At 51.4% G+C, this 25,681-nt stretch overlaps 1 protein-coding gene across 2 annotated transcripts; it reads right to left on the bottom strand.

Moving 5' to 3' along the window:
• On the bottom strand, positions 1-25,681 carry ZMYM3 (zinc finger MYM-type containing 3). 2 transcript variants are annotated; one of them, XM_003205626.3, is made up of 24 exons: positions 20,526-21,408; positions 19,815-19,855; positions 19,341-19,410; positions 18,251-18,539; positions 17,687-17,864; positions 17,048-17,260; positions 16,312-16,462; positions 15,598-15,713; positions 13,494-13,580; positions 13,032-13,182; positions 12,278-12,450; positions 11,689-11,854; positions 7,897-7,955; positions 7,201-7,369; positions 6,488-6,603; positions 6,141-6,315; positions 5,456-5,602; positions 4,534-4,637; positions 3,971-4,139; positions 3,700-3,851; positions 3,161-3,275; positions 1,962-2,216; positions 1,756-1,873; positions 1-1,389 (listed from the first exon to the last, which is right to left on the bottom strand). In XM_003205626.3, the coding sequence occupies exons 1-24, from the start codon at positions 21,406-21,408 to the stop codon at positions 1,191-1,193; spliced, it is 4,296 nt and encodes a 1,431-aa protein (XP_003205674.1). In that variant the 3' UTR covers positions 1-1,190. The 2 variants fall into 2 exon arrangements, with proteins under 2 accessions (XP_003205674.1, XP_010713297.1); XM_010714995.3 differs by lacking the exons at positions 11,689-11,854; positions 12,278-12,450 and having other exon boundaries at positions 20,526-25,681.

Here is a 25,681-nt window from a genome sequence, read left to right as displayed (position 1 = left end):
CAACTTTCTGCAACTTTATTTGAAATGAATGGTTTCCAGAGACACAGGGTTAGTCCTAACGCCCTGTTATCACTACAACAAGACTTGTGAGTGGCTCACTCTCCACATGGACACAGAGAACAGAGGGCCCCAGGCCAAGGCCCAGAACAATATATACAGGCTCAACAAACAGTGCTGAGACCCATGTACAGCTCAGGAAAACCAACCAGAACACGAGGAGGGGTAGGAGGCAGCAGGGAACAGCACAGCAGGAGCCCAGCCCGCTCTGGGCAGGCACTGGGGCCCTGCAACTTTGGGAGGGAGGAGAGGCCAAGCAGATCTCCTCACTTCTGCTAGTGGCTGCCTGAGCCTGGAGCAGGAGCAGAGGGACCCACCACTGCCACCAGCACCCCAGCCAGCTTGCAGTGCTGGTGGCACCTTGCCTTGTGGAGGGGGCTACACCAGGAATGGGGACAGTGGGGAGGGAAGGGCAGCACTGGCACAGACCCGTGTCAGTCAGTTTTCTGCCGACTCAGAAAACATTGACAAAATTGAGGGAGACGGCCCAGCTGGGCCTCTGACCCCACGTTCCAGCACCAACTTCATCTGCTCCCAACAGCCAGCCCTGGCCAACCCCCAACCCTGGAAACAACTCTTCCCCTATCCAACAGTTCACATTCTGCCGGTGGTCCTTCCCTGCTGCCCTGAAAACATTGTCCCACTGCAGCAGAGCTACCGTTCCTGCTGTGCCACCTGCAGCTTCTGTGAGCTGATGCCAAGGGAAGGGGGAATTTAAAAGCCTCAGAGCCTGCTGGTCCCAGGCAGCGCTCTGCCATATTGTGCGGTTCCTGCCTCAGGGCAGAGGGAGAAGGGGTTAGTGTAAGAGTCGGGGGGTAGGGGCTGCAGCCCTGGGGAGAGGGAGGATGGGGAGGAAAAGGGGCCACCACCCTGGTGGCTTTGCCACCTCTGTGCTGCAGGGGCTGGCCCCAGGGAAGATGGCCCACCTGGCACGGGACAGGGCTGAGCGCAGGCGCCACGTAGGTAAGAAAGGCCTGTTACGAGCAGGATGAGATGTCTTGAGTCCAGTAACAATGTGGGGACAGCATTGCTGCAGTCCCGGCCCCACGCTGTGCTGCACGGCCCCCAAAACAGGAGTCACGGAGATGAGGTGTCCAAGGCTGGAGCAGAAAGAGCCCAGCAGCACCTTGTGCTTAGTCCATATCATCCTCCACGCTGCTGAGCCGGCTGTGCTCCTCGTAGATCTCCCTCACCACCAGGATGCGGTTCAGCATGCTTTCCAGCATGCTCCTGTCCATGGGGATGACTGAATACCAAAGCGGGGACTCGGCGATGCACGACCTCTCAGGCTGCAGGTAGAAGATGTCGTTGCGGTTCCGCATACTCTCAGGACTGTAAGGAGAAAGGAAAGTGAGACCTAGGACATCAATAGCAGGGGCTCAGAAAGCCTGGCTTGCCCTCTCAATTATCAAGGAGGGCCCAAGTGTCTCATCTTCTGGGCAAGACAAGGCCATGCACTGCACAGTAAGCTCCCTAACCAATGTGCCACACACCCCTCCACGTCTTCCAAGAAATAAGGAATGAAAGCAGACAGAGAGAAGCGTTCTCTCAATCACAGTCTACAAGCTGTGCAGACCCTGGTCAAGGCTTAATGCTCATGAAAGAATATGCAGAGAGCAGCATCTACTCCACTGGGTCTCCCTGAAACTGAGAGTTGGCCCCAAAACAACACAAGCCTCTGATCCAGAAAAGCCTCACCATTTAGAGAGGTAAAACTCGTAGAACTTGACGGGGCATCGAAGCGGGTTCATCTTGTTCTCCCGCTGCTCCAACATTGGCATCTCCTCCTCACGCTTCCTCTTTCCAGTGCTACCATCTGCAAAGGGGGGATAGAGTAGGATCACAGCTGGGACACGATGGAGAAGGCAGGGAGAGGGACAAAGAGGTGTTCTGTCAGACCCTACCTCGGCCTTTCTTCTGCTTGGCAGGAGCACAGTAGCGGATGCTCACCATCTTCGTGACGCCACGGGCTGTGGTGCACTTGCGAGACTGCCGTACTACGTTGGTGAAGGAGAGCTGCATGTGCTCCTCCGCTGTCTGCAGCCCAAAGAACTTAGTGTTGAAGAACATAAGGGTGTTAAGGAGCACAAAGGGTGAGTAAACGCCCAGCTGCTTGCACTCCCAGAGGTGCTCCTCCTCGACACGTGAGAAGACTGTGTCTGTAATACAGAGGAAGAACCAGGTCAACACCCACAGTGGCCTCGTGTTCTTTCAGGAGGGAACTAGAACAATGTGCCTGCCAGCAGTGGCTGGGAGCCAGTCCCACGCATCTGAAGAACGTGGGCCTGGAGCAATCCCTTCCCCTCCAAGTTCAACTCGGTGCTGACACTTCACAATACCCGCTTTCCCACGAGGTTCCTTCTCCAGAGCCATTGGTGGACCCTAACCCTGCCATTCCACAGCACAGGAAATCTCAGCCCAGAATCCCAATAAATCCTAACAGCTCATCCCTACAAATGGCCATGAAGTGGACTCCAGGTCAGTGCTCCACCTTGCTATGTGAGATAATAGAAAAGCCAGCTCCTCTCTAGACAAACAGGTCTGGAGCCAAAGGCCTCTGTCTGGAACAGCCATCCATCATGCAGAAGAGAGGCTACAGCAACTACCTGTTTACAAGACACTGCAGGGAAGGAAGCCCAGATTGTGGCAGCATGGAAAGCCTCTGCAAAGTTCTACGGCAGTCTGTTCACAAGGTATTATGACAGCAACCATGGCCAACATTTATAACAGTGTGCTGGGCTTTCCGACAAACTGGGAAGGGAAAGACATGGGCCACCACACCTGCTGGTTTGGTATCCTTTTTCCTAAAGGGTTCAGACACCACTGTAACCTATCGTAAAGGTTAGAACTGCTCCAAGAAACAAATGAGCCACGCTCTGCTCCCAGCCAGCCTGACTCTGGGAAACAAAGTTGCTGAGGCATAAACCAGATTGGCTCTGCTGTTAGTATGGGTCAGGATGACCCTAAAATGCATTGGAACAGCACTGCCTGTGCCAAGAAAGAAGACTGAGGCTGGAGGAAGGCAAACAGACTGGAGGATCCAAGGCAAGAAGAATAAATGGGTTATGTGTGTGGTAAGTCAAGGTAATATGGAGACACATACTGTTTGGTAAGACTGTGGGTTGCCAGCCACTCAGGGACTTGTTCAGCTCCTGCACGAAGGTCAGGTAGTAAAGGTCTGTAAATATATTCACCATACGATTGTTCTCAAGCAGGTACTAGAAAGAACAGAACACACAGTCAAGAGAGACAGCAGTACCTGGTGCAAACCCTTCCCATAAAGCCCAGGACACACACAGAGCCCAGGATTGCATAGGCAGAGTTGCAGAGCAGATGCTTAGCTGTAAGCATCCATTCCTGAAAGCTGTGAGAAACTGCACGACATCACAAAGCAGAGTTGATGAATGAGAAGGGACTGAGACTGAATTTGGATACTTCACTCAGCCTTCCTCTACGACGTGCTCCTTGGGTGCAAGGACAGGGAATGCCTGTCACCTCCCACTGGGCTCGGGAACAAAGACTGAAACAAGGTTGCTGTCATAGGTCTCCAGAAGGCAAAATAAAGGGTAAGAACTCCCCCTCACCAGATGTGACCCCCAGGTCTGGCTGTGAAGGAAGGGAGGACAAGAAGCCTTCCCTCACCTGCTGGATGCCAAGGCAAAGGTAATAGATGCTGTCTGGTTCGTAGCGCTCTCCATTGGGCCGCGTTATTTCCTTGACAAACTGAGCCAGGCCATAGTTGAGTTCAGCTGCTGTGCAGGCCAGGATGTCTTCTTTGATCCTAATGGGCTTGGCTGTGGAAACAAACATGCAGCCTCAGACAATATCCTGCAAGGCGAGAAGCACCTCGATGGGCTGGGATCCAGCTGCTGGGAGATGCCTGCCACTCCTCCCCTACAGACAGGAGACTTACGGCCAAAGCGCAGCTCCTCTCCCTTGCTGGTCTCTCCCCCTGCATACTTGGCTTGCACCCAGGACTTCCAGGCATTCACACCATAGGAGTAGTTCAGTGCTGTGCAGCTGGGCTGACTGCTCATTGAGTCCCGGGAACAGCTTTCAGAGAGCACCAGACGCTTCTGCCCCTGCAGAGAGGTGTACTGTGAGATTAGGCATGTACCTGGGACAGATGCAAGATTCCCAGCTGCTCCTCAGAGCTGCTGGCAGCTAGTTCCCTCCTAGTGTGCCTGTGCCAATGCCAGCAGGCATCCTTCTGCTGACAGCCAAGCTAACAAGACCCATTAGTTATGAGAACCACAGGCAGGGAAGAGGCCAGCTCTCACATGACATGTTGCATTCAGGGCTGCTTCATAGTAACAGGAACATATTTCCATTCAGGGAGCGACCCACAGGCCAGGTACGCTCTGAAGGGAGGAGTACAACCTCCCCAGCACACCTCACCTCAGACTATGCTGCAGATGGCAACTCCCATTCCAAATCCACAAGGCTTTGAGCAGGCAGTACCCACTAAGAGCTCACCTTTCGGACAGCACGAGGCAGCTCTTGCTCTGTGGACACATCTTCGGGGCCCACCAGCCCACAGTCAAAGAGGAAATCCACACTGGGGTTGATGTATAGAGGGTCTGAAAGGAAACACAGGAATAAGAGATCAGCTGAGACACCTCATCCTGTCCCCAACAGAGAAAACAGGCAGACGTCTAAGACAAGTAAGTTGCCATTCTGGTCTGGTTCTTACAGCCAGCTGCAGAGGGAACACGCAGCCCAAAACCTCGTACCCACCACTTCTGCTTGGCACAAACATTTAGCCACAGCCCAACAAAGGAAACACTATCACCTGCCAGAGTTGCAAAATTTCTCAGGCTAACCAGAACCCAAAATGTTTTTAAAACATCTGGAACATCTTTCATGCCTTCATTCCAGGCCAGCAGTGGTGACAGTCTGGCACAAGTACCCCAATTCTCTGTCCTCTGCTGCTGCTATACTGCCTCAGCACTGCTGTGCATGTCTGTTCCTTCTTCCCAACCTTCTGCCTTCTGACAAACACACACAGCAATTCTGCCATTTCCCAAAATGTCATGCACTGTCCAGGCCTCCCTTGGGCTTCGCTGGATCCTCTGGAATCATTATCTGTAAGCACACTATCACCTTTGCCCTATGCTTTGTGCTGTTAGAATCAGCTTCTCATTCTCCCTTTCCTGCAGACCTCGAGAGGTTGGTTAGTCAAAAAACACAGACTTGTTCAAAAGTGGTGGTCTCACCCCTGCTGCGAGCAGTCATCTGCAAGACCCTCAGCTCCTGGCCTCAAGCAGGGTCAGTCATAGGGCATGGGGAGGTAAGTTCACACAGGTCTTAATGCTGCTGGCAAAGGTGGGCTGAGGGCAACAGGTGGACCCTGCTGCAGCATGAGCAGCCCCACATGCCTGCTTCACCTAGCTCTTACTCTTAGGGAAGTCAGCCTCCAGGTCCTGGCCTGGCTCATCGAGGACGTTTGCCATCTTGACAGCCATAGCCAACACATCGTCCCTTGCTGGTCCAAACAGATCACAGTCCTCCAGGAGACCCTCTGCGCTCTGGTTACTCACCAAGTCTGCAATGCAAAAGCAGATCAGAAACATAACTTTCAAAAAACTGTTTTGTCTCATGATAACTAGAAAATGAAGTCAGGCTCCCTAGGGCACAGTCCTGCGCTCACATCAGCACCACAACAACTGCGCTGCCCAGCTCTCCCTGCACAGCAAGAAACTAGACCTCTGTCCTCACCCAGACACAGCCCCAGTCAGTAGGGCTTGAGGAATGCAGCCCCCAGCTAAAAAGGTCTGTGAGGTCAGGACTGTTAGTCTTCTGGTTGGGGAGCTAGTTTAGGTAAGAGCCTGAACAGCCATGTGTATAAATTAGTGAACGTGTGCCAAGACAGGCACCCCCAAAACAGACAGTGGCACACACTGCTCCTTGCTGCAGCTCTCCCCTCCTGGTACTTCCTCAGCAGCAGCAGAGGGCTTGCTCTACTCTGCTCCTTCTCAAAGGCTTTGGAGGAGCTGCAATCTGGGCAGATATTCTGGTTTCAGGAACAGGTAAACCTTGGCAATGCCAGCCATCAGGTCAGTCCAAGCCATGGCAGAACCTACCGCACAGGTCCGAGGAGGCTTTGTCCAGTTCCTCAGCCTCTGCAATCATCTCTGCCATGGCCAGGATGTCAGCCTCTAGAGGATTGGAGGGGATCTTCACCTTCAGCTCCTCAATCGTCTCCACAATCTTATCCGCGCTCTCCAGTGTGGTGGGTAGAAACATTGGCACAGGCACCTGTTGACAGCAGCACACCAGGCAGAGATCAGACGTGCTGTGCCCACACAGGGTTCCAGTTCAGCCAACTGCTGTATAAGCAGAGGCAGCAGAAGAGGACAGAGAAGCAGGAAAACTACAGCAAGGCAGGACTGAGACAGAGAACACAAGCAGGTCCAAGTGTGTCGCTTACCGGGACAGGCATGGAGAAAGGCACAGGTACTTTCTGGCAGTACATATGCATAGGCACAGGCACGAAGATCGGGACTGGGATTGGCAACACAATCACCTGGGGCTTCCAGTCAGCCTCTGACAAGAGCAAAAGTACATCAGTGAGCTTGCTCCCAGCAGCTCCTCCACCCAGCCTAGCTACGCACAGCCATGCCCACACAGCCAACCAGCACCACAGCTCTTCCAGACATCAGCACCTAACTTACAGGCAGAGCTGAAGCAGCAGCAAGCCAGACAGCCCTGCAGCAGGAGAGGCTTGCATCAGCAAGTGGTGCAAGCCCTGCTCTTATGTGGTCCTACTGAGAGATCTAGTTACTTTGAATATGCTAGAGACATACATGAGGCAATGACAGCTTCACAGTGGAACCTGCTGGACAGACAGCTCCTCAGGCAAGCTGAAGATCTCTGGAGGAAAAGGAGCTGCCTCATGTACTGTGAGAGTGGACTCATGCTGCAGTGCTCCTTTTGTTCCTCGTGGAAATGGACTCTCAACCTCCATCCAAGGCTGTGCATGCCTCGCACATCCCTGACACTCCCTCAGCACGATGCCAAACGTTCAGCAGTTCTATAGAGTGTTTCAAGCTGGATTCATATCCAGTCTGGAGTAGAGACATGCTACCTTCCTTTCCGAAACGCCCCTTTAATCCTGCAGTTAGTTGTGTCTTACTGTCCTACCTGTCTGACATCCTTTGGACTTCATTTCTACTTTGCAGGAAACACCCCGGTTCTGCATCAGTGGTTTGCACATGGCAGCTTTGTTCTTCCGAGGGGTGGCTGGAACTGGAGGGGGTGGGGGAGGCGGCGCAGCTGGAGACATGTGGGCTGAGGAGGTCTTTGATGACAACTGAGGAAATGCAGAAAGCAGGAGGTTGGTGTCCACCGAAAGCAGCACTATCTCTTTTCAACCACTGGTACAGCCTCCTGGAGCCTGGCAGCCCACAGCACACATGTACATGTTTCCCACAGTCACATCTGGCCAATGGGCTGCCAAGCTGACAGTGGCAGGGAACAAACCAACACGGGATCTCTCCAGTCAGCAGGAAGTTTGGCACTGGTGAGCAGCAGGGAGTGCAGTGGGACAGTGATTATGCCTGAGCATAAATGAGCACTGTGCGAAGTGGAGCCAGCACTACAGTGACAGACTGCTCTGGTGTCCATGCTTCACTCCTGGGCAATGGTCACCCATCCCCTTCTCAGGAGATGTGCTGATGTTGCCCTGCCCAGAAGCTCATATCAGCTCCCACTGCCCAGATCACTACCATTAAAACACAGTGGTAACAGGAGAATTAGATCCCCACAGACAATTGCAGATCTGAGTGAGGACAGCCCCCTCGTGCTATCTAGCAAATTCCTATCTCCAGCAGGCCTTACCGTGTTAGTCTCTGCCTTCTGATGGGAAGAAGCGGGTGGTTTTGTTTCTGAAGATTGACCTGAAAGAGAAAGCAATGCCTCTTAGTTCAAGAGCTCCTCGGCTAACAGGTCCCACTGCTGGGACTGGAGGTGGCAGCAGCCACAGGCCAGAGGGCAGTGACAGGCTCCCCAGAAACCGCTCCTGGCCACTCCAGGAACAGTCAGTCATTCCAAAAATCTCTAGCCCTAGCACCTTTGAGAACGCTACCACTCCACGATCAAGTCATGGCCGTGTCAATCTGTGTTCCCTTGTGGTCCACCCCATCCCCATCACAGCAGGTCAGGAGAAATCCCAGCCCCTTATAGAGAGAGGATGCCAGGGCTCTATTCCCAGCTCTGCCTACCGGCTTGCTGTACCGAGCCATGGCCCCTCCCTGTGCCTCCATCTCCCTGCTATAGTATCTTGGCAAAGTGCTTCGAGATCCCTGGGAAGAAGGTGACAGAGCTAATAGCAGTGTTACAAGGTATCCCAGGAAGTACAGAGACAGCTTTGCCCAGCATTAGAGATGCAAAAGAGAAGGGATTGCCAGCAGATAAGAGGCGTGCCTGGCAGACACTACTCTCAGATGGTGACAGTATCATCTTTGCTAAGATGATAATTCCAGCTCACCTGCTTTGCAGAGCACCCACACCCATCTCAAAGGCTGCTGAGCTAAAAGAGCACCTTCATCCAAGCCCCCCGTGAACCCTGGTTACCCGTGTGGCTGAGAAAAAGAGCTGCCTTCTACAGCACTGACCCACCGTGGGCCGCGTGTGAAGGAGACACCTGCAAGGAAAGCAGCAGGTCAGAGCACCCACATGGAGCAGCAGCTCCACTTGCACCTCCTACAGATCGGCCCCCAGGAAAGACCCAGACTCCCCAAGGACCAACACACAGGTATTTGCAGCTGTGCAGCTCCCAAGAATCCCAGGAGCTTTGCTCTTCAGCAAACAGAGGCGCAGCAAAGTCCGTTTGGTGACTGCCACAGAGGGCACAGCTCAGTTCCCATTCAAGGAAGCTCTCCAGCCCACAGCTCGGCATTCAGCCACAGGATGTGCAACCATCTCAGTGGGTCCAAGAGTTCCCCATGACCCATCCAAAGTGGATGGGCAGCAAGTTTAGGTGGGAGACATGGATGGCTTGGATAGAGAAAGACAAGCTGAGGAGTAGAGTAAAAGCAGAGTCTTTGCTATAGCACAATCAAAGCAAAGGTCAGTGTCCCACAGGCCGAAGAGTTAGGTCTATGGGAAACAAGAAAATCCTCCCACCACAAAGCTCCACACGCTGCAAGTCCAGGCTCTCAAGAAAGCTGTGGGTTGGTCTTCACTCTCAGAACACCAGCAAGGAGCTGCCAAGGCATAAACTGCACCAAGCATGACTTTGAGCCCTCTCTCCTCTGCAGCTAGATGACCCTATGCAGAACCAGTTTCCTTTGGAAGCCTCTGCACACAGTTCTGTGGCAGAAGCTCCTCAATCACTTGTTACACACACACTGTTCTGAGCAAAGGAGCGGCCACTCTTATTGTTAGCAAGCTCCCTGAGGATCACCAGGCAGACAGAAGCTGCTGGAATTAATGGTTTTGGGCAAAAAAAGCAAGCGGTCAGCAGCAATGCCCAAGATGGGCCTAAAATCCAAGCAGTCCCTTGCAAGCTTGCAACACTGCTGCCAGGTGCACAGAAGACCCTGGCTGGACCAAGCAGAAGCTGTTCCTCACCAGCACTGACAAGCTGCTCCTCCTGAGACACCCTGCACAGCCCGCTGGGCTGGAAAGCTCTGTGTAAGCACATAGCAGCTCTGGCTCCAGCACCAGAGCCTTCCAGTGCAAACTGACCAGTACACCACAAACCCAAGACAAAGCTGTCCACACCTTTCCCACAGCTGGCAGAGGACAGGCATACAAGAACAGAGAAGACTCAGTGCCACCAGCAGCACTTGCACTTTGGCTTTTACCAAGCCCGGAGATTGTGCTCAGCCAAGCACTCACTGCTACCAAAGGGCATTTCCTTGCTTGCCCTGAGTCCTCTGCCTCACAAGCACACAGAAAGGCAGTACGGGAAAGGGCAACGCAGCAAGTGCTAAACAGCAAAGTTCCCGGGGGCCTCTAGAGACATGATGGAGTGTGGTGGTCAGGTCCTGGCAGTTGGTGGAGGTGGAGAGGGTACTTAAGAGTCTTGTGGTCCATGTCTCCAAGAGGCAAGGGCCAAATGGCGTGAACTAGATGCTTCCCTTGGCAGGCAGTGGCTTGCTTGCTGTGCCTGCGTTCCCACAGCAGTGTTATTGATGCCTCACAGGTAAGATGCCTTGAAAGCAGGGGACAAATCAAACAGCAAGGCTAAGGCTGTAAAATCACGCGTTGAGCTACAAGAGATGGTAAGCTCAATGCCTCTTCCTCCACCGGGGCAGCAGGACAGTGCCCCATCAAGCAGTCTTTCTCTGGACACCCCAGTGCCAGCGGAAACCAACAGTTTTTGTCCAGGTCACCTCAGTGTGTTGCCACTTGAGCTGTCACCTCACATGGTGCTTTACAGAGCCTGGCTCCTGGAAGACAGGTTGGGACTCCCCTGGCTGGGGGAACTGTCTGCTTCTGGCAGAGCAGCTCTGCTTTGCTCTCGAATCAGTTCTGACATCCAGGGTTTCCCCCATCTTGCGATTTGCCAAGTGCTGTCAGAAGAGAGGCCTCAAGAAGAGCCTGAAGATGGAGAACGAGGTCTCTCAAGGGAAGGTCCTCCTCTTGGTTTCCCCTCCTCAGTGCACCCTAGTCAGGGTTTTACACCTCGTGAAATCCCAGGGAGCTGCAAAGGCCTTAGCCTGCAATACTGCTATCAGTTGAAGCCTGATGAACTGAAGGAAGTCACGTCACAAGCTGCAGGCATTTTGTTAACTAGATCAAACAGATTACCTAGAAGATCGTGGCCTCTGAAAGACCAAGCGGAATGAAACTACACGAGTGTCCAAGGGCCATGCGATGTCTTGTCACTGTCACTATGAGCACCTTCCATCCTGAGGGACCCCAAAGCACTTTGCAATCTTCTGTGAGCAATTGGCTCAAGTTAACGATAGGAAATGAGGCAACAGGCAGTGAAAATCTCCTCTCCAGCTGGAACTCCGCGGATGCAGAATGGGGTTATCCGGGACACGGGGTTGGCAATTCCCCAAAGCTGCAGCAACCTTTAGGTAGGACTCCAATCTAACTTCACAAGACAGAGTGCCTCCAGCGGCTCTGCGCTCCCTCAAGATCGGTCTAGGTTCGGCTCTGGCTGAGGAGAGCCCACCTACAGCATCACCAGCACCACTTCCTGCAGCACCCTGTGTTTTCCTTGAATGCTTCCCATCCAAGCACTGACCTGGCCCAATCCTGATTAGCTTATGAGATCTGAGAAGGTCACAGCTCGGAGGTGGTGTGGGGCTGCAGGTGGATTATCATGCCAAGCCACGCTGTCCCCTAACCCTGCATATCGAGCTCTCCGCTGGCAACATGAGGATGGAATCGCCCATTAAATCCCTGAGTATCCTCGCTAAGAGTGTGAGCTACAGGCAGCACGCTGGCACCGGCTCCTCCCGTCTGGGCCCTGTGTGTCATAGAACCATAGACGTTAGAGATGGAGAAGCCCCATTAGGTCCCACTCCGTCCTTTCCCCCCCAAGGGCCAGTGCAGGATTGTTCCCTAGCGTCTCATCCAGTCCCAGGCAGGAAGCTTCCACCCCTTGCTGTTCAGTCTTCCCTGTGTCTCTCAGACTGAGCTATGCAGGTCCCCTCCCTCCCTCCTACTCACTGTTCAGCAGGCTCTCGGGCCCCTTCTGCGTGTCCAGGTTGGGCTGGTTCTGTTGATTGTAAAATCGCAGCAGACACTGCTGGTTGCAGAAGTGTTTGATTTGCCCTCGCCAGTGGATGGTTTCCAGCAGCTTCCCCTGACGCTTGCAGGCATGGCACCGAGCTGCCTAAAGCCCGCATCAGCAGGAGAGAAACAACGAGTAACTAACCACACCCCCTCCGAGTGCAACACAACTCTCCAGTGAAAGGTGCACATGGCAAGGTGCTGTGAGCTTCCCCACAGCAGTGCCCTGCCAGTGCCAGCCGGGGTCTCCAGCGGTGCGAACTTCTCACTGCAGCACTAGCCGCGGATCCAGCACTGTGAGCTTCCTCAGTGCAGTGCTCTGGCAGGATCAGCTGGGGACTCCAGCTACGTGAGCTTCCCCGTAGCAGTGTCCCGTCATTGCCAGGCAGGACTCCAGCAGTGCCAGGTTCTCCGCAGCAGTGCCAGCCAGACTCCAGCAGTGCGAGCTTCCTCAGTGCAATGCCCACTTATCTGGGTGCCGTGCCCACCACAGCACTTAGCACAAGCTGCCAGTGCCAATACTGACCTTGAAGTACCAGAGCAAGTATTTGCTTTTGCAGTCTTCACTACAGAAGTCCCAGGTGCTGCCCTCCAGCTGCTCGGTGACCGCCCGCTGGCAGGTCTGAGAACAGTAGGTGCAGGTGATGCAGCACAGGCCCAGGTTCTTGGTGAAATCCTGTTTGTAAAGAAGCACACACCCTGCGGAGAAACAATAGGAGTGAAACCTTCCCAGGATGAACTGGGGGCCTCCCTGACCCAAACATGACCAGAATCCAGGTCTGCGGAGACAACAGAGCACACGCAACACACTGTAGGGAACAATCCAGCACTGGCCCCTGGGGCTGGGATAAGATGGGACCTCATGGGGACTTGCCATCTCTCACCTCCATGCTTCTAGGAAGAGTCTGACTCCAACCTCCTGTGTGCAGGAACCCAGCAGGCAGGGCAAGGCCAGGTCAGGCCAGCCCAGACGCAAGAGCGTAGAAGTGCATGATGACAGGAGGAGCGGAGCTGCCACCTGCTGTCTCCCCAGCCCCCAGAGAGAGAAAAGCTGTGAGAAAGCCCTCCCCAAGGACACAATGAACGGTAAAGATCTTGCCCTAGGGCCTGGCTGGACAGCAAGCCATCCCCACTGACAGTCCTCCCTTCACTGCATGGCGAGGCTCTCGCCCCAGGGCCTGGCTAGACAGTCTCCCCTCTGTTCCACTCCATGCTCTCTTCTCCTCCCCCAGCAAGGGCTGGCATGGGGGCTCTGCCTCTCCCGTGCCTTCCCCAAGTACCTTCGCTGCAGAAGTTCTTCTCCACCCCTGAGAAGCGGATCTTCTCATGCAGCAGCTTCTCCTGCTTGCAGTGCTCACACTGAGACACTACCCCACGTAGCCGTTTGAAGTCCTCACAGCAATCCTTGCAGCAGAACTGATACATCTTGTCCTGCCAAAAAGACCACCACCAGGTCAGGCAGGCTGGCAGGAGGTCCCCATGCTTCCCAGGGAAGCAAGACTACGGGTCTGAGACAGGTCCCCAGCTCCCCTGGCAGGGTTTGGCAGAGGAGGTCTCCTCCCACCCTTCTGACACGCTGCTGAACATCAGCACTCAGGCGCATCTCCAGGCACGTCTCTACAGCCAAGGCATTCAGAGCAATGGCTCAGAAAGGACTCTCCTTTGAGCAGGGAGAGGAAGAGCTCTGTGGTCCTCGCGGGGGTTGACCTCAGCCTCCACATCCCCCTGGGGAAAGTCCTCACCTGCCAGTCTAGGATCTCTGGCTTCCCGGTGAAAAGATTGTGGCAGTAATGGCAGTTCAGGTGGATCCCACCTTCCGGGCTGGTGTGCTGTAGAAGACAAAGACAGCTCATGGAGAGAGGGGCACACAGAGGGCAGCAAGCACCCGTTCTGCACTGCCACCAGCCGTCCTGCCCGCTCCACTGACCACAGCAGGCCATCTGCCCCTGCTCAGACTGCGCTGGCTGCCACTGTCAGTGACTCAGTCAGTCCATCAGATCACATCTCAAGCTCCTGGAGAACAGATTCTTGAGTAATTCCACTTTGCTTCCAATATACTGGGTCCAGTTCTTCTCCAGCAGGCATTTTCAGGCTCCCAGCCTTCTGCACTGGAGCACATTCAGAGATGGTGGTTCCGCTACCTCTTCTTTTAGAGACTTTCTCTAAAAGATCTTGAAGCCTGGTTTCTATTTTCAGGGTAACATAACTTCAGAATTCAAGCAGCCATTCTCATCCCACATTCCTCTGCTAGATTAAAGAGCCATTTAATACTTGGTGTCTTGTCCACGGGGATATCTTCATTAATAAAGTCATCTTCCAGGTTTTTGTTCTGAAGACCTCAGATAAGGTGCTGTCGGTGCCATTTATTTTTGAGGCTCTGTGCAATTTGCAGCTTTTCTTCAGCATACTTCTTATTTTTCTTCAACATTAATAACAACTTGGGCACTGGATGAATATCCTTCCCACCTGTGCAGTATTCTAGGTAGATCTTTTGCTTCCTTGCCCCCTAACTTCTCGCTTCCTGCTCTTCTGCTTCTTTTACAATAACCGAATCCTTCTTTTCATAGCTGTAAACTGAGGCACTCGTGCTTAATGGCCAATCTGATGCAATCAAGAGGTTTTTTTCTAAATCCTTACTTTCCAGGACTCACATCCCAGTATTACATGAGTAAGGCTGATCTTGCACTGAACTGTAAGTACACATTAGGAGGAACCAACCTTGCCAAGAAATTCAATTGCTTTGCTGTGTATGACTGCCTTGACCTCAGCATCACTTAACACTTCACCAGTTTTTGTTTCATCTGCAAAATTTTAGTACGCTTACTTTGACTTTATTTCCATATGACTGATGAAGATGTTTGACTCCTTGGGCTTAATACTGATCCCCGAGAAGCCATCTCGAAGCACTCCTTTCAGTGTTTTTTCTTTATCAAGTGTGTTCTGAGATCTGTCAGTAAGATGGATCCTAATCCAGGTTATGCACGGCTTGGATGTCATGCTACAATGCTGATTTTACATGGCAATAACTCCAACGTTTTATGAAGTCTACGACTGTAAAGAGATGTCAGCTACCCTCTATCCACACAACACGTGATCTTAGCAAACTATTACACCACGGTAAAAAAAAAAAGAATAGAAAAAGAAAACAATAACAAACAGACAAACAGACACTGCAACTGCCAGAAAATAACTTTCCTTCTCTAGGTTCTCTAAGTTTTCTCAGTTGCCCAAGGCATATCCTGGCCTAAGTTTCCCAGGTCTTCCTGGCTGTTGCTTTGTTCTTTGGCAACTGTACAAAACAAATATTCTTCCAGTTGCCTTTGAATAGTATGAACATTTAATGTATACTCAAACTCAACACCAAAAAAATCAACATCATCAGTCAAGCCTTTGAGGACTATTAGACATGAGGTATCCAAGTCTGCTGGATGTAAATTTTCAGACAACATGACCTAGAAGACTTCTGTTTCTTGGTGATCCCTGGCTCAGAGAGCAGCTCTGCCTCTTTCCATTCTAGCAGGTGCCCACGGTGCTTTGCTAGCTTACTTGCAGCACACTTGTAAGGCCACTATGTTCCAAACTACTCATGCAATGCAGCTCTGTGCTGTACTCCTACGTGGCATAACCTGATAGACTGGAGAGAATTACAGCCAGTCTTACTCCAAATGAAGTGAGGGAAAGGTGGGGCCAAGACCAAGGAATTAAGCAACATTGGGATGCCTGTGCTCCAGAAGAGATTTTCTTACAGACACTCCCTGAGGAGCCTGAAGAAGCTGCAGCCTCTGCTACACGTGAAAAGAGGCAGGAGCTCTAGGGCCCAGCCCAGCATGAAGGATTTTTCAGTACCTGGAATTTGGTCCAGCAGCTGGGGCTGCAGAATTGGTAGACAACCCGGTCTGTCTTGTTGTAATAGCAGGGTTCAGATAAACTCTTTCTGCAGAAGCTGCAGGGTCTAGGGGGACCTGATGAAACAGACAGGAATTGGTGAGGGCAGCAGCACAGGACATGGGTCTAGATTCTGAGGATGGCATGCAATCTACTCACTCATCCTCAGTCAAGCTATTACAAAAAACGAAGGGACAAGAACACCAGGAAACTAAGAGCACCAGATTCTGCTAGGACAGAAATGTTAAACATGGATAGAAAGCAGACTGGTTCAAATAAGTGATACTGGCTATATGGAAATTTGGACAAAAGAGCTTGCAATACTTGCATCAGTCATCAGAGACCATACCCACTCCTGAACACAGTGATTACCACTGTGTTCAGTGGTAATCACTGAACTGAACTGGCAATGTAATGGGAAGGACAATCCAGCACAGCGCGGTACTACAGCTGCCTCCTGCATTCTTAAGAACAGCAACAGACACTACCCCTCAGCACTACGATGGCTACACGTTGCAATGAGTACCTCTGCCTCCACATCTCTTTCATTTATCACTCTGGACTCCTCCCCAGACACCTTCCCACCTTCTTTCCAGTCTCATCCACAAGTAATAACAAGTACAAAGAAAGGAGTTGAGTAGAGAGGTGATTAAATCACTGTATGAGGGTCCTTACCAACCAAGCCCGACTGCTTCACTTTGTGGGAGGTAGTGCAGCAAATGGAGCAGAACAGTCCCATCTTGCCACTGCGATCCACATTGGGCAGCATGTCAAAGTTTTTGCACAGCGTCTTGCACCACATGCAAGGGTAGACTCGGGTGTTCTTCTGCAAACACAGAGCAGAACAGAGCTGTCAGGGAACCCTACACAGATAGGACCATGAGGTCCTATCCTCATTCTCCACCCCACCACTGCATCCACCACAGAGCAGCTCTCCTGCAGGAAAGACCTGATGTGAGGAGCCAGGCTCACAGCCTGTAGGCTCAGGTTGTAGTCAAAAAACCTGCCTTTGGCACCCCTTCTTCTCACTTCAAGGGTACTCTGGAAGGAATACAAGACTTGGAAATCCCATCAGGACAGTTAAGTGAAGTTTGCTCAGGCTACAGATGAGAGGCATCCAAAAGAAGCCATCTCATGCTAACTGCATTTACCTGTGGAACTGCCCTGTCCAGTTGTGTCCGAGTGTTTGACCCGTGCTTGGGTCCAAGATGGGCCCCACCCAGTATAACTAAGTTCTGTTTCAAAGTTTCTTCACAGCAGTCTCTTAAGATATTTTGTCAGCAATAGAAGGCCAAGGAGGTTCAAGCTGCCTGCTACTGCATAAAGCGTTCTGTGCCAAACTGAAGAAAGGAGCTGAGTGCCCAAATAGGAGCCCCCTTTCCTGCAACCCCCAGCAGCTGACTCCACACACCTTCTTGTAACTGTTGAGACAGCTAGAGTTGCAGAAGCGCTTTTGCTGGCCTTCATGGAAGAGGTACTCCACGGGCATGCCCTTATTGTATATATAAAGTCCACAGTAGTCACAACAGTTGGTTTTCAGCCCCTTGGTGGCTCGGAACTTGGTGAAGCAGGCGTCGCTGCAAATGCGGTGAACTACATTCCCATTGCTGACCTCATGCTGCACCTGCAGAAACAACATTGCTGTCACTCTCACAGAACACCGTAGGCTTCTCTCCCACACATGCACCCTGCTACCACAACCCCTGGGAGAATGGGCTGTTACACTAAAACTCTGACAAGTGCCATACTGGGAGCAGCTGGGGACTCAGGCTGGCCTCCAGCCAAAAGCCGGCAGAGCAACTGGGAGAGTGGAGTGGCAGAAAGCAATGATCCGCAGGGTGGGGAGAAGCAGAAGCCTTATTTCTGGGAATAGGAGCTGCCTCACAGTAAGAAGGAAAAATGTGGGAGTGAGTTCAAGGCAGTTCTGGAGCTAAGGCTTTACACCATGGGAGAACCCAGCAAATGCGCAGCGATGGTACCAGGTAGGGCCGAGGGCTGGAGGTCACAATAACCACATCCAGGACAAGAGAAAGACAAGAGATTTGCTTACCTCACCAGGTTTATGGCAGACACTGCAACGGATGGTGTCTGTGGGGTCTGCAAACTGAGGTGCTGGTCTCTGTTGCTGGGCCTCATAGAGGGACAGGCAGACGGAGGTGCAGAACTCATGGAAAGAGCCACCTGAACCAATCTGGGCAACCACAGAATCCCTGGTATTCCAGATCTCCCTGGGGATCAAAAGAAGACTTGTTAGCACAAGAATACACCAGTCCTGCCACTAAGCAAACTGCAGTGAAGGAAATTTCTGTTATCCCAAGGGAGTGACGGGAATTGTCCCACACGAGCCTCTGTCCCAGCCCACAGGGGTGGTGCCTGAAACATGCAAGAGTTTGTTTTGGGAGCAGACAGGGATAAGGGGAATTAAGCCAAGCAGTGAGAGACAATAAGTAACATAAAGGGAGTGGAGGGAGAAGGGGATGCATGAAGAAGACATGGGGTGACAGCTGGCAGAGTGACACGGGTGACAAAGGAAACACGGGAGTCACAGGGTAGCGGGTAAAATGCAGCGGGTGACTAGCACAGAGTCATTGAGGAGAGGGGAACGACGACATACTTTTTACAGAAGGTGCATATCTTCTTGCCATGCGGTCTTCTCGAGAAGGTGGTGAGACAGGAGCTGGAGCAAAAGAGCTGAGGGAGTCCTTTCCGTTGGTAGGCAGTCTGGCCCTTCTGCAGCGGGGTCCGGCAGTTGGCACACGTCATCTTAGCGACAGAACGGGCAGCTCTCTGAGCGACCTGAGTGCGTAACGACATGCGAGTCGAGCGGCGCGTACGGAAAGGAACAAAATCCTCATCGTTGGGATCATCCACCATTGCATCAGAATCTTCGTCAGAGACCGGAACTGCAAAACAGCAGAGAGATTCTCCACTAGGAACTAAGACAAAGTTGTGTCGTGAGAGGCATGCTGGGGCTTTCCGGGGTCATCTTTCTGCAGTTCGTTTAAATGCTCTGTACCTTCCTAAGCAGAATGATAAAGAGACCCTGAAAAGATACTCTGCTGGAATTGGAGATGAGTTGGAAGCTCCTTAAGCAAATTGGTCTTAAGTTCCTCTCTAGGAAAAGTCATAAGGTGGAGCAGATGCCTGAAGTGTAAACATTACAACAGAAAGCCCTATAAGAACCAGTAAACATTAAAGGGAAGAAGCTGGATCACCAGCCACTTCTCCAGCACAGACAGACAACGACTGACCAACAGTAAAGTGTAAGAAAATATCAGTGCAACACTCGACATAATGGAGGACAGAGATTTCCTGCGTTTCTACAGGTAAGTCCCCAGAATGCAACCTTCCTTCAGACAGCCTGATGGCATAGAGGCACAGGAAGAAAGGTTCTGGCTGAGGAAATGGAAGATGGGTTTCCTGGGAACATCCCCGGAGCTTCATCCTATTATTAGTTGGTGCTTTTTGTCTACAAACCACTGCAAAAATACTGCAATTCTCCCCTCCCTTACCCTGAGAAAGTAAGGCAAGTATCCTGAAATGGAAACTCTAGGGGTGAAGGGACCTGAACTATGTAACAGGAACATCTAAGTGAAAGCTCCAAGGTCCTTACTCCCTGTTCACAACACAAACTGCCTGTTTGCACTGGGTCCAGGTCCTGCTCTAGGGCTGAACAAGGGTGATGGCCAACGCTGATTACTCACTGCTCTCAGCAGAGTTCACAGTTTCAGGCCTGGCACTTTCTGATCTTCTGGCTCGTTCACTTCTTTTCTCCTAGAAGAGATTCAGGAAATTTTTAGACCAACCATTTGCTAGGACAACAATGGATAAATATCCCAGATCACTGTGCAGTTTCAATTTCTGAGCTTTAAATTCCCACTAACTAGGCTGAAAAAGGGCAAAACTCCATAGATATCCGACAAGAGTTGGCCACGTGGGGGAGAGAGGGGAAAGCAGCCTTATGGGAATGATGTTCCATCCGGGGGTGGCAGGGACAGATACACTGAAGCCACATGTACAGCACAGTGGCAGTACACAGAGAATCACTCCATCACTGCAGACATGGAAACTCCCTCCCGCAGGGCTGATGAGACAGCCAGTGTCTCTCAATGAGTCTGGCAACAGTCAGCCACCCTCAGTGTTCCCACAGCATACGTACTTGACTGTATTCTCCTCACCTTCTCAGTTTGGGGCACACTTCCCTTCCGAGACAAGCCTTCTGCAACAGAAGCACAGAAGAAACTTTAATCTGATATCTTGCTTTTGTCCAACAGAAGAGAACTGATGTTGTTCAAATGCAGCCGCCCTTTGGGTCAGTCTGCATATGTAGCCTCAGACAGAGCCAGCTATTCTGGTGGCGTTCAGACACAGGAAAGCTCCTAAACCCACCACTTGTAGGTACAGATAAATTCATGTGGTCTGGGAGAAGTCCTTACAGGAGAGACCTTCCTGCATGCAGGAAGGCTGGGCAGCTGCCTCCAGCTGCATGACTGTGGGGACTGAACACATCCTGAGGATGGCCAGCTCGGTCAGTGGGACTTCGCCTACTGGAAATCCTCATCTCCAAAAAAGACTCCAAGGATGAGGAGAAAGATGTGCAGCAGCAGCTTTATCAGAGAAGCTCCTAGCTAACACAAGCACTAAAAATCAAAGTTAAAGCTATGAAACCAGAGTGAGAGCTTGTGCACGCCAAAAGAACAGCTTCCAGAACATTAATCCAGGCAAGTGAGACACTTTTCCCATATTTAGTCCATCAGGAACATCACTGATTTCCAAGGTAAAGGAAGACAGGAAAAGCTGGAGCTCAGAACACTCTCCAACTTAGAGGAGTGCAGTCTAGCAGCCTTCTGAGCAAGAGGAAGCCAAGTCCTGCAGAAACAACAACCTACCTGCTGGTAACGCAGCTTCCTCTGCCCTCGGTCCAGTGCTTTCTCTCAGTGAGTTGTTCCCATCATCATTCCATTCCTCTGCTTTCTTTTCCTGCGCAGGCTCAGAGGGCAGAGCTGCCATACTGCTGTCTGGGCGCAGCTCCCCCTCTGCGTCCCCCGGCAGTCCTTCCCTCTGCACAGGTGAGCTTTTCCTCGGTGCCTTCAACCTCGTCTTTTTTGGCTGTTTAAGGCTGAGTTGTGGAGGGGCTACCGGCGGACTCGAGGGTTGTGCTGTGGTTTCTTCTATGGCTGGGGCACTGCTGAGGTCTCCAGAGTCAGGAGCAGGCTGTGGCGGTGATTCAGGGCCGTTTTCATCAGACAGTGCAGGAATAGCAGCAGCACCATCTTCCTTTAGGTCCCCAGAATTAGTTTTTGGTGCATCTTCCCCTTCTTTCTGTGTTTCTGGAACAAGGGCCTCTTTAGAGACGGCAGAGGAGTCCCCCATCCCACCCTCCCCATCCTGGGAAGGCTGTGCCTTACACAGCTCATCCAGATCCTCTGATTTATTTTCCACCGAGCCAGCAGTTCCATCCAAGTCATCTAACACATCAGGTTTCTCCAGGACGTCCAACACAGCACCGGGTTTATCTAGACTGAGGTCACTTGATTTGTTTTGTTCAGACAGGCTGTCTCCTTTCTCCTGAAGGCCTAAGTCCCCATCTGCAGTCATTTGCTTGGACTGATCCCAGTCTGGGGGCCGAAGAACTGCAGCTTCCTGGGTAGAAGCAGTCTGGGAGCCCAAGAGATCCTCCCCAAACTCCATGTCAGCAGGAAGATCACCAATAAGCGGTTTGTCAGGCAGAGACAGGGGGTCCAGAGACCCCGAAATTTCACTAGAATCCATTTAGATGATGACGACTGGAAACGAGAGAGAGATTTGCAAGTTAATGAAAACCAATCGAACGGTGCATGAATTGCCTACTCTTCTGAACACTGCTGGAGTAAACCAAGGCCTGGCAGGATTGCTAGCAATGCCCAGGACACCAGCAAATCAATCACAGCTCTTGTGAGGTTACAAAATCTGAAGCCAAAAAGCAGCAGCAAGACACAGCAGCTCGGCAAAGCCAGTCTTTCAGAACTCTCTCTACCATCCGCACCCCCACCACGGCGTGGCAAACAGACTCGCTTTTGATAAAGGACACAGTGGGATACCAGAAATTACTTGGAGCACCAGTTCAGGAGGCTTCTCACAGCCGTTCTGTGGGGCGTAACAACCCGTTCTCTGCCTTCTGCTGTGTTTCACCAGACTCAAATGATGCGGCCTCTCCTTTCTCCCGATCTCTTAGCATTAGCTAACCTATCTTCCCAAATACCTTTTCTCTTGAAACAGAGGCAGAAATAACTTCTTTCTATCTCTGTAGACTGAGTCTTGAACAAGACAGAGCGTGACAAGACACAGGAATTTTGTCAGAGGGCAGACATAAACGATGTCATAACTTAACTACAGCTATAATGCAGCCCCATAATTGTGTGGGTGAATACTCAGACAGGGAACAGCGAGAAAAGACTAAGCCAGAGCTGGGGGAAATTCTGGAGGGTGGCAGAAAGGGAAGTGGAAAAGCCCACGATGTTAAAAGCAGCCGTAAGAGGGAGAACGTAGTGAAGTAGACCCGAGTATGCAATGCAGTCAGGAAGAAAGAGCAGCGTGGCTGTGCATGGCATTCACAGGGAGGTGTGATGCTCGCTGCTGCCAGCAGACGGCCAAAGCCACAGCCCAGCTCTGAAGCCAGCAGCACCGCCAGGCAGAGAGGCCAAGAAAGGTGAGGCAAGAAAGCATTTACATTCATATCAGCTAATAATGCACTATGTCTCCACAAAAGGATAAAAGCTGAAGAAGGAAAGGGAGCTGGATTCTGCAAGCGGCGATGCAGAGCATGAACCGATGGAGCACCACGTCCCCAAAACAGGCTGAACTCCACACTATGGGGAAGGAAGGCAATGTAGTCAGAAGACATGGCAACAGCCCATCCCCTCCTCAGGATCATTCTAATCCTAAATTTGGCACTGTTTTGAGCTCTGAAGCAGAAAATTCAGTATTGCTGCTTGTTTGGGCTTACTGTGAGCACGGTTCATCTACACCATTAAAGAAGGAAGATGAAATAATCTCAGTGGCGATGGCTGGTCGGTTCTTCATACCCTTCCCTCTGAAAGGATCACCAAGGCTCACTCACAGATGGTTCACTCAGAACTGAATAGGAAATATTTGGATAGAGAACGTACCCGACTTCTGAATCTCATTTAAGCAGGGCTTGGGGAATTGTATTCTGCAGGTCATTATCTCTTTGCTTTATCTAAAAAACATAGCGACATTTTCTGCTTCAGCAACAGATAAGCACAGAAGTTGTCATCTTCAGCATCTCAGCAAATTTCATCACTAAGGACTGATTATTCCATTCGTTTTCTCCAGCTACACGGGAGACAAAGCCTCCAGAATGAGCCAATCCCACAGCAATGCAGAACATAACGTGTGCTTTAAGGTGGATGACAGGAAGAAGAACAAAGCAAAACAGAAGCAGAGACATTTGAAAGGGAGGCCGTGAGGATTTGAAGCCGGTGAGAATCCTCTCCAGATCAATGTGTTTTCTGCTGTTCCAGATAGCAACGGTGCTTCCTTCTGGAAGCCGTCCCCTGCCCACATCTCCAGACAGACAGCAGACCTTACAGCAATACAGCAGGAAGGTCGAGCCACCCAAATGAACAAAGGAAGTTGATTCACACCCTTTGCACGAGTCTGCAGTGAACCACTGAGGTGATGTTCCTACGGTATGGAGAGACCCTGGGAAAAATTCTGGAGCATAAGGAATGCAGAGGACAGTGCAACAGCCTCTGAAAACCTACCAACTTGCTGTGCTACCCGTGTACTCTTCAAGTAGACTGACAGCACCTGGTTTCAACAGCGTAAGCCTCAGCACTGCCTGCAGGCTCTGGGCCCATTCAAATACCTCGTTCCTATTCCCACCAAGAATGGACGCCTGGGGAGAGAGCCTAAGAAACAGAACAGGACCATCAGCTGGTGAAGAACTGCTTGGATTGAGCTGCACTGAGAACATCTCTGGACAAATCCTCCATGGATTTGCTTTGAAGCAGTTTCTGCTCTGCGCCTCCAAAAGTTCCCGCTGCAATTCGTTCTGCAATCTGCCATTTTGTTCTAAGAAGTTTCTGTGCTGCAGCAGAAATCCATGACAAGGAGATACGGAAGCAGAGAGGCGCTGGCTTTTGCCATATTTATAATAATCTGGAAAAGCTGAGGAAGTCTGTGTGGTGATGGACCCAAAATGATGCTGCAAGTAGTTTGGGTGGGAAAGGAGGATTGTCTCTGCCCATCACTGAAATCCTGTCTCCCTGACAGCACTCTTCACGGTGACTTTTAGCTGCCAGCTGCTCGGGATCAAGAAGGCAGCCCATAGGACAGGAGAGAAGGATGCTTTCCAGCCTTGTCGGCTGCTCTGAAGCTGAACTCGATCTGAGAAAATGAGAGCTGCTGAGCTGCAGCAAGGTAAGAAACGCTGCTTTCATTTGCCCCAGGCTTTCGAATTCATCCAGACTTTCTGCTGAGCTTCACAGCGAGTTATGCTGCCAACTGAAAGTGAACTTCACCTCCTGGTAAGGTCTCTTCTCACTACCTCCAACAGACGAATAATAGCTTATTGTTTCTGGCAGATGCTGAAATGATCTGCCACATTTCTACCTCCTTTTTCGTTCCGTCTGCCTGAAATCCTCCTGCTTTCCAGCCACATACCTGGCAACAAGGGAAGCACACTGGAGCACAACTCTGCTAAAAAGAGGAGATTGCTGAAACCCTGCTCATCTGCAGAGGCTGCGACTGCCCCACTGAATATTTGGGATCTCCTCACTTGGGACTTGGCACCATCTTCTCCAGAATAGTCAGCAAGTGTAACTCCTGGGAACAGCACAGTGCTTCTCAGGCAGCACCCAGAGCTTCCAAAGAGGCCATGGGATTCCACCAACACACGGGACTGGCACGGGGTGTAGCTCAGAACATCAAACCCAACCGTGTGAAAGAGCAGACCTGCCCTAGTTTTCCACCAAAGGGAGGGCACAAGGGTCTTCTCTTGGACCAGGGAGCTCTATGGGGGCAGCCAGGAACACCTGGTGACTAGCTTATTAAAAACAGTATGAGAGACATCACTGGTGCTGTAACAGCACAGGTCTTCCACATCTGAGCGTCTTTATTCAGCTGTTAGCAGGGGAATACGTGGCCTACCTGGAAAAAATGAGGAGCCACCACCAAACGTTTAATTAAAATCAGAAAGTGAGAAAAAATAAAGAATAACGTTGTTATTCCCTCACAGTGCAGCGAATACCTCCAAACCTCTGCTGCATGCAGAAGGGCACAGCTGCTTTGCAACTGCCTTCCTCCAGCACAGGGGCAGCGACCACAGGCTGCACATCCCACCCTGCTGTCACCAACCACACATTCACCAGCACGGTCCTGGGCAGCACGTCTTCATTAACTATTGCACCTTGAACGACAGATATGGTAAAAGCTCACTTCATCACAGCCATTTATCTGAGTTTATCCAGGCAGTTTATAGGCCTCCAGATTGAAGCACTGCAAACATTTATTACAGATTGGCTAACTCATTTTAAAGCAAATTAATTTATAAAGAATCGCCAGGGAACCACGTGTGCTGCTACAGACAGGCTTCAGTCCAGTGAAAATTCTCCAGAAAGGAATAAGATGCCATTATTCAAAGCACACATCACCACTGGTGCCATCCAAACCTGCTGCCACACAGCACTACGTTAAGCCATCACCATCTCCTTGCAGACAGATGCTGGAAGAGCTGGGATGTTAATACTTTCCAGAGGTAAACCTACCTCATTATGGAAAGAAATGGGGAGATGTGACACACCTACAAATGATAATTAAAGGAAAAAAAGGTCCTCAGCAAAGGAGTCTTCAGAATGACAGACAAGAAGACTCCGAGGGCTGGAAGTCAAAGCTGGACAACCCCTGCAGCCTCAAGACACCAACAACTGCTGTCTAACAGCCCCAAACCAGGGGGCAAAGACCAAAGCCAGACTTCTCTCCATCAGAAGCACCTGTCTAGAGTGCAGGCTTTGTGGTTATAGGGCTGGAGCACCTCTCCCAC

This window comes from Meleagris gallopavo, chromosome 9, assembly GCF_000146605.3.
Source record: "Meleagris gallopavo isolate NT-WF06-2002-E0010 breed Aviagen turkey brand Nicholas breeding stock chromosome 9, Turkey_5.1, whole genome shotgun sequence".
In the NCBI taxonomy this organism is placed as follows: domain Eukaryota; kingdom Metazoa; phylum Chordata; class Aves; order Galliformes; family Phasianidae; genus Meleagris; species Meleagris gallopavo.
This window is presented reverse-complemented; position numbering and strand designations above follow the sequence as displayed.